General features: G+C 39.4%; 2 protein-coding genes across 4 annotated transcripts in view; one reads left to right on the top strand and one right to left on the bottom strand.

The window, feature by feature from the left end:
• The first annotated feature begins 416 nt into the window (after window positions 1-416).
• Window positions 417-8,671, top strand: part of SMARCAD1 (SNF2 related chromatin remodeling ATPase with DExD box 1) — an 82,121-nt gene continuing 73,866 nt past the window's right edge. For 2 of the 3 annotated variants that reach the window (XM_016206006.2, XM_016205989.2), the window contains exons 1-2: window positions 417-540; window positions 1,135-1,374. In XM_016206006.2, coding sequence (XP_016061492.1) covers window positions 1,185-1,374 — 190 coding nt within the window. In that variant the 5' untranslated portion in view covers window positions 417-540; window positions 1,135-1,184. Of the gene's footprint in view, window positions 541-752; window positions 847-1,134; window positions 1,375-8,671 lie in introns of those variants that run through there. The other variant, XM_016205997.2, reaches the window with a different exon arrangement.
• LOC107531875 (glutaredoxin-1-like) lies at window positions 4,583-4,947 on the bottom strand. The gene is given in 1 exon segment (XM_016206045.2): window positions 4,583-4,947. A coding segment is annotated over 1 exon segment (321 nt). The 3' UTR covers window positions 4,583-4,626.

The following is an 8,671-nucleotide window of genomic DNA, read 5'->3' as shown; positions in this document are numbered from 1 at the left end:
CTAATTCACCTCTTAACATCTGCAGGCCTCAGGTTCCTTATTTGGTAAAAATAGACTTCTTATAAGAGTTCCGATTATATACATAAAACATTTAGCACGATATTATCATACTATCTACATGTTACCCAAAATACAGACTGTAACATACCAAACACTGCATAATATATTATTGTTATGCTATGTATTGTCGTTGTGCTATTTATTATTGTTCTATTTAACCGCTCTCTGGCCAACCCGAGAAACAGGCCATAAACCCTCTTCCCAGGCAGAAAGGCAAGATACGAGTTACCATGACAACAGCGCGCCCAACCATTTTCCGCCCGCGCGTCGCTAGGGAAAAAGAAGAGCCTGGGCTGCGTGTTGCGTCATCACTAGGCGCTGGTTGGCTTTCTCCGTGCTATTTTGGAAGGTCCCGGCCGGGCTCCCGTCGCCCACGTCAGGAATTATTTTTTTTTTCTTTCCAACCTTTGTTCCATCGCACCGAGACCGCAAGACTGGAAGTGCGGAAGGAAGGAAGAAAGCGAGAAAGAGAGCGAACGAGTGAGTGGGCATGAAAGAGATGCCGCGGCGCACTCCCCGCCTCGGAACCTTCCCTGTGTTCGCGCGAGCCTATCAGCTTCCTCTCAGCTGGGTTCGCGCCGCGTCAACTTCCGGGCGGGTGCCCGCCAGCACGGCCTCCGCCGCTCCCCTTCTTTGGCCCCTTTGTGTCCCCGCAGTGTCGAGGCGCGGGCCCTGGCACGTCCTTTCTCCAGGCTGGCCCCTCCGCGGTGCTGGGAGCCTCTCGCTGTGGGCGGGCGCGCGGCTCGCAGGGGGGTTGGCGTGGGGAACGTGCCCGCGCGTGCTGGGGTAAGAGGTTGCACGAGGGTCAGCTTGTGGTTTGAGGAAGGAGGGGTGTGTGTGGGGGGGTGGGGGGTGGGGAGCGAAGGGGAGTGAAAAGAGCAATGGAGAGATTTTAGAAAGATACCTCTGGCCACCTTCTCATCGTTGTGGCCTAACAATGAAGCGCAGCCATAATAGTCATCCCGAGCCACTGGCACATCTGCGGTCTCTTAATAGCCTTGGGAATGAACTGCTATGGCTTTGTATTTTATATTGTTTTCATGGCCTCTCTCTCTTTATATTTTCTCCCTGCAGATAAGTTCACTTAGAACTCCCAATCCCACAGGGTGGTGGTTTCTATCAATATGAATCTTTTCAACCTGGATCGTTTTCGTTTTGAAAAAAGAAGTAAGATTGAGGAAGCGCCCGAAGCAACCCCTCAGCCCTCCCAGCCTGGCCCGTCTTCACCAATTTCTCTTAGTGCTGAAGAGGAGAATGCTGAAGGGGAAGTTAGCAGGGCAGGGAGCCCTGATTCAGATATCACTGAAAAAACAGGTGAGTTTTAATGTTACAGATGGATGGGACATCAGGAAACATTTTTAAAAGATGAAAGGCATAAGAGATTCTAATTTTTATTCTTGATGTCATGTTAATGCATTGTCTTTCACTGTGCCCTTTTGAATACAGTTTTGGGACTGCCATAGACACCATGTACCTCCAACTGAGCGTCCATAACTGCTTCACTTTTATATGAGTTCTTGGAATATGGCCCAGTGATGGAAGTTGAAGTAAGAATTTAGTTCAGTCCTATGAATCAACTAGTTATTTGGCCAGACGTTTACACTGATTCCAGTATTTCTCCAAAAAATATTGATCGCCTACTATGAGCTAGACTTTATTCCAGGTGCCTGAAGACAGCCAGTAGGAACAAATGAAGATCAGATCACATTCAGATTTTGCCACTACTTGACTTCCTGGAGATCACGAGTGCAGAAGAATTATTGGTATTCCTCATGGTGAATGAACCATTTTTAACCTCTAGCAGGCTGTCAGGGAGAGTAGGGTTTGAGAAGAAGCCCCAAATTAGCATTTCCATTTTAATCTATGTTCTTCGAACAGTTAAAAATTAGAATATATTTGAATTCTTGCTATGTTTAGACACAGTGCTTAGTGCTTCACGTTCTCTCGTTTAACTGGCACAACAGTCCTGAGATATCCACATTCTGCAGAATGAGACCCAGGGAGGTTAAATTATTAGGAAGTAGATAGAATCAGAACTCAAATCCAAGCAATCTAATTCTTCTTTTTCTTTTTTCCTTTTTTTGTTAATCCTCACGCAAGGATATTTTTTTCCATTGAATTTTTTTTTTCTGTTTTTACATTAGTATGAATTTTTTAAAAATTTATCTTTATTGTTGAAAGAATTACAGATGTGCCCCTTTTTCCCCCCAGTGACCCCTCTGCACCCCACCCCCACCCCCACCCAAGCCTTCATTGCACTATTGTCTGTGTCCATAGGTTATGCATATATGTATATAAGTTCTTTGGTTAATCTCTTTCTGCTCCCTACCCCCCTTCTGAGATTCAGCAGTCTTTTCCTGATTTTTAGAGAAAGCGGGAAGGAGAGGGAGAGAGAGAGACACACACATCTATTGGTTGCCTCTCGAACAAACCCCGAACTGGGGCTGAGGATCTAACCTGCAGCCCAGGTACGTGCCCTTGACCAGGAATCCAACCTGAGACCCGTTGGTGCTCAGGCCAACTCTCTAACCACTGAGCCACACTGACCAGAGCCAAGCAATCTAATTGAGGGTGAAAGGGATATTTGAAGTTTTATTTTAGTGTTTATTCCAGTGATCCCCTTTTAAATGTAACACTCGGTATTTCACAAGCAGTTTTGAAATTAATGTGGCCCTGACAAGATTATTAATATATATGTCTTAACCCTTGGTATCTCTCTTTTGTTTGCTACTCTTCTATTTAAATGTAACAATGATGGCAGAGTCCCTACAAGTTATTGGAATAATATTTTTAAATACTGTAGTGTAAATGGAACATGGTGGGATTTGGTTTCTTGGATTAATAGTAGTTAGGAGAGTTTGAAAGGCTTTGTCTGAAGAGCTTTGAACTTTTCTGAATTCTGTGGGGAAGCACTGAAGGATTTTTAAGCACAGGAGTGATATCCCTGTGTTTATCCTTTCAGCAGATAATTTGATTTGCATAACATGATTTAGTTAACGTCTAAACATCAGGTACTTTACTATTTTAACAGTAAATACATTAATCTGTTTCTTATATAGTTAGGGCAGGGAGGTTGTAGGCATGGAATTTCGAGTGCCTTAGAAGCTTCCTCTGTTCTTTATTTTATTTTATTTTATTTTATTTTTTTATTTTATTTTATTTTATTATTTATTTTATTTTATTTATTTTATTTTATTTTATTTACTTATTTTATTTATTTTATTTATTTATTTTATTTTATTTATTTTATTTTATTTATTTTATTTATTTTATTTTATTATTTTATTTTATTTTATTTTATTTTATTTTATTTTATTTTATTTTATTTTATTTTATTTTATTTATTTTCTTTAAGGGCAGTAGCATGTGCCTTTATTCATAATGGCAGGGGACAAACATGGATAGAGCTTCAAATTGATGTGTTCACATTCAGATCATTCCTTAAGGACCTGAGAGCATAGAAAAGAGCGAACCAAAAAAATCACTGTCATCTATGATTGCTTCTTTATTACAGAAGAAATTAACCTTTCACACTAGAGACTGCAAAAGGAAATTAACTTAATCTTGCAATTCTAGAACAAACTTCATAATGAGGGGTTCTTGAGTTTTCGTAGAGTGAGGGATAAAAGGAGAGAAAATCATTTAAGACAGTGTTTCTCAAATTCAGCTACTTTCACAGACATTCTTGAGGGAGGAGGTTGCAAGTTTTTTATGATAATGCTTTGAATTTGTGTTTAACTTTTCTTTATAATCTAAACAAATCAATACACCCTTGTTCAGGTGTACCTGGACAATCATCTCCCTTAACAGTGTTGCCACATGATCACAGCATCTGCACGTGCACCTCCGAGCCCTGTAGCACCAAGTTTAGGCCCACTGTGCTTGACTTTTCATGTGGTGTTTCTAAAATTGGATCCTCAGGCCCTTCCCAGAACTGTTGAGCATTTCCTATGAGCTGTGTGTGTTTCCAAGGTTAAAAACACTGCTTTAGAGCAATGATTCTCAAGATAGGATGGGGGAGACACAGGTAGTTTGAAAAAGCACATTCAAAATACCTATTGATTTCATAATACAACCTCTGTAAATTCAAACTTAACAAAATTTTTAGTCGGTAGCATAAAATTAATTCATTGTAGGGGACCTGGGATAAACTAGGTTGGGAAACACTGGCTTAAGATATAGAGGAGTCCTGGCACATGAAGAACAGTTAGAAAGAACCACATGCAAAAGAGAATTTTGGGGGTCATTGAGGAAATCCCGAGCCATAACTTGTCAGGGTCTATTGGAACCCAAGGACCAATCTGGAAGAAACCCAAGATGTCCATCAACCTTCTCAGACCTGTGGTTTGTGGCAAGTAGGTCCACTTTTAATAGAGTCTAGAGAAGAAAAGCCTGTTTTTGCCGAGAAACCCCCCCCCCCTTTTTGGTTTAGATAGATCAGAATATTAAGTAAACAGTCGTTGTAGCTGGGTAAAGGTAGCTCCACATCCATCCACCAGGAAGCGCTGCCATCAATCGCAATGTCATCCAGCTCTCAAGGGAGATAGCCTGTGGTCTGCTCTGTAATTACTGTAGAGCTCCAATTTGCTTTAGGTGCACCAACAGTTCCCCTTTTTCATGCATATTTATTAGATCAGTGCATCCACCTATACACTCTTTACCAATAAAGACTCAAGGTACTGTTCTCGCTCCCGTGAGCTGTTGCAAATAATCTTGAATCTTGTCTGTGTCCTTGGTGGCTGTGATGTCGACAAACTTCAAAGCCCCTTGTTTAAAGGAGAACTGGCTGAGGAGCTCTTGGGTCCGTATGCAGTAGGGGCAGGTGGGCTTGATGAACACCACCACCTTCCCAGGCTGGATGTTGCAGTTCACAAACTCCTGAGCCATGCTGACAGGCTGCTGCTCCTGGGGAGGGTCCTCCACTGCAGGTATTGCTCGGGAGTAAGAGCCTCTGTTCATAATTTTAAATGGGACATTGGGCAAGTCACTTAAAATCTGAGATCCCACAATTTTTTGGTATGTAAAATAAAAGTACTTTTTAAACTGGAACTCAATGGGATGTTATAGTTATTTGTTAGTAATGTAAAATTCTTAATTGCCTTTTCTAATCAGAAGATGCTTTTCTGTTCTTTTTTTCTGTCTGAGGAGACCACTCCTTTTTATTGGACTTCTTTTTTTGGTACATCTGAGAAACTGAGATTATCTTTAGGAATCATGTGGTCAGCCTTGATGACACTGGAAAATATGAAAATTAAGTTTGTTCTGGGAATGGTGAGATTTCATCCCATTAGGAATAGAGATAGAGCTTTGCTTTAAGAAGAGAGTAATATAAATGGTACCGTGAATTTCGAAGAATCTTGAAAACTAAGGCTAAGTTTTTACTTTACCTTAAGATACTAGGGACCCATTAAAGACTTTTTAAGTAGAAGAGTAAAATGATGAAAGAAAGTTGTTCAGTAAAAAAAGTCAGTCTAATAGTTGTGAGTACTATATGTTTTTAGAGGGTAGGTTTTGAAGAGAGAGAAATCATTTAGGAAGCTTTTATAATCCAAATTTAGTGATGGCAGTAGAAATGGGGAAGAAAGAAAGTGAGAGTTTTCAAAGAAAGAAAGGGCAGGGTTTTAAAACTAGATTGCTGGTAGGAATGATATAAATGAATGATAAAAATTTTAGTTTAGGTCATTGAAAAAAATGGTTTTGTATATCAGAATAGGTATGAAGTACCTATTGTAAGCCATTGAGCATGCCTTTAAAAATTAGGAATCAAAGTCTTGTCCCAGACCAGCATTTTGGAGTAGACCAAAGCCAACTTAGCATGGGGGATGCAGATAATGAATTAAGTGTATGGACCATGGAGAGAACAAGATACCAAAGTTAGGTTTAAGATCAGGATTGGATATGAGATTGGGTAATTATCAGTGAGATATGAACATTTACCTTCCTTTATGGTAACTTCATATTCTGCCATTGTAGGATACTGCTATATTTGTTTATTTACAGTAGAGTGTTAGGGTCTAAGTCAGCGTATAGGGTGGAAATTTAAAAAAATCACCTATAATTACTCTTTCAGCTAATCTTGTTACCTAATTTGAGTTAAGGTTTTATTTCTTACTCTCCTTCAGTTACTGTGACACAGCTACATCGTTTCTTGACAATACCAAGCATGGTTCAGTCTTTCCTCCTTCTGTTTCCAAGGCCCTGTTCATATTTGCATGTGACTCTCAGCTTCTTCTTTAGGGCTTAGTGAAATGTTACCCTTTTTAGAAGGCCTTCCCTTAATCACTCTCTCTAAGTAACAACTCCCTTCCACCCCCAACTTTATGTATTTATCACTTCCTAATGTTATGTATTTGTGTCTCTCTTACTAGACTGTGATCCTCAAGGAGCACCAAGGGGAAAGGACATGTAAATATATATAGCTAAAATAGTACAATATGGTAGCTGACGGGATGATATTAAGCAGTGTAGGATTACAATCCAATTCACAAATGATCGTTCATTCTTCCTGGGAGGATCAGGAAAAGTCACAGATGGATTACTTTGAGTGGTCCCTAACCAATGAATCATTTAATTCAGTGAACAAGGGATGAAAATATATGTTGCCTTAAAGAGTCTGTGCCGTGTTTATGGGAAGGGGGAGGTTATGGAAGAGGACGTTTAGGGCAATATAGATGAAGCTGAAAAGGGAAATATAAACTGCTGGGTTTTTAGGGGCATTTACATGTTGTGAAGGGAGCACTGACATTTGGTACAGACTAGAGAGCATTTCAATATGAGAAGACAATGAAGCTATTGCATTTGAGGCCTAAATGTAGGGAAATGACAGTAGGGATGATAGAGGGCAATTCAGGGAAGTTTTATATGGCATATATTTTATGGCATTTGGCAAAGTTTAAAGATAAATCTTCCTTGTTTAAACAGCTGGGTGATTGACGCTATCAACTTAATTAGGCAGTACATTTAGGAGGATGATACCAAAACATGTTGAATTTGAGTTACTTCATATTTCAGTAAAGAGGTTTAATGGAAGGATGTGCATCAGAGTTTGGAGCCTGAGAAGTCAACTTAGGAATCATAGTTGTAGTTAACAAAAAATGTCCTTAGCAAGGTGTATAGTGAGAAACATTAACATTTAATGATGATTAAAGGATGGAAAACTAATGATAGATGTAAAGGATGACTAGAATAGTCATAGAAATGATAGTATCCTGGAAGCTCAAGAAAGAAGAGTTCACCATTTGGTGTATAGTGAACAGTATCAAATGTAGAGAAGTCAGGTTGAATAGGAACTGACCACTTTTCTTGGAAATTAAAAGTTACTGTTGCCCTGGCTCGGTAGCTCAGTTAGAGCATTGTCCTGATATGCCAAAGGTGCAGGTTTGATCCCTGGTCAGGGCACATACAAGAATCAACCAATGAATGCATAAAGAAATGGAACAAGTCAATGTTTCTCTATCTTTTTCTCTAAAAAATTGGTAAATGAAAAAAAAAAAAAAAGCCCTGGCTGGTGTGGCTTAGTGGTTAGAGTGTTGGCCCAAGCCTGGAGGGCCTTGGGTTTGATTCCCTGGTCAGGGGCACATAGTCAAGGGCATGTACCCCGGTTGTGGGTTTGCCCCCCTTGGAGCAAGTGTGGGGGCGGGGCAACCAGTCGCTGTATCTCTCATATAGAGGTTTCTGTCTCTCTTTCTCCCCCTCCTTCCCTCCCTCTCTTTCACTCTCTGGAAAGCAATGGAAAAAATGTCCTCAGGTGAAGGTTACAAAAAAGTTACTGTTGACCTTTGTTTCAGTACAAAGATAAGGAGATGACTACTCTTTATGAAGGGAAAGAGAAACAGCTTCACAGGGAAGCAATGTCAAGAAAACATGTTTCAGAGTTGTTGAAAATTGAGTATATTTGTAGAGAAATTTTACCTGAGGTGGGGAGAGTTGTGAAGGAAATAGATTCATAGATTATTTTGAGGTTGTAATTAAGGAAAGTTTTAGTATATGCTTGATGATTTCTTTTCTTGGTGACATAAATGTCTTCTAAAGTGGTTGCCATGTCAGTGTGCTTGTCCTGTTGAAAGTAATAGTTGTTAATAAGTGAGAAAAAAATTTAAAATTATATCAGTTATCAAAAAGATTTCCAGAGAGCACTGCTTTGCCACATACAGAGTATATGATCTTGAGTACATCAGTGGTGTTGGACTTCAATTCCTTTGCCTAGATGTTCTCAGAAGTCCCTGCAAACAGTAAAATGGATATGACCCCTTGAATGACACAGAATATATCATTTTAGCATCATGATTCTGTAACTTTTGGGTCTTAACTCAGTCTTTTTCAGGTGAGTTTATCCAAAATGTGAATCATCTCTATGTTTTTGTACAGTCATTCTGGCTTCTTAATGTCTGCTAGTGTTAATTGAAAATTAGTACTTGGTAAAAGATTTAGTGCTGAATTGTTCTAATAGAAATATGAGTACTCATAGTGAAGTAAAAATCTTAAGTACATTTAAAATCTACATTTTTTTGTTTGTGTTTTCCTTCTATCCTTTTTACTTTACATGCTTGCCTGTTGTTTTCTTCAAAACAAAATGTTACAAAAAATTAAATGATAAGCCCTGGCAGGTGTG

This window comes from Miniopterus natalensis, chromosome 1 (genome assembly GCF_054644295.1).
Source record: "Miniopterus natalensis isolate mMinNat1 chromosome 1, mMinNat1.hap1, whole genome shotgun sequence".
NCBI lineage: Eukaryota > Metazoa > Chordata > Mammalia > Chiroptera > Miniopteridae > Miniopterus > Miniopterus natalensis.
Note: the sequence above shows the minus strand (reverse complement) of the source record. Positions and strands in the feature narration are given on the sequence as shown.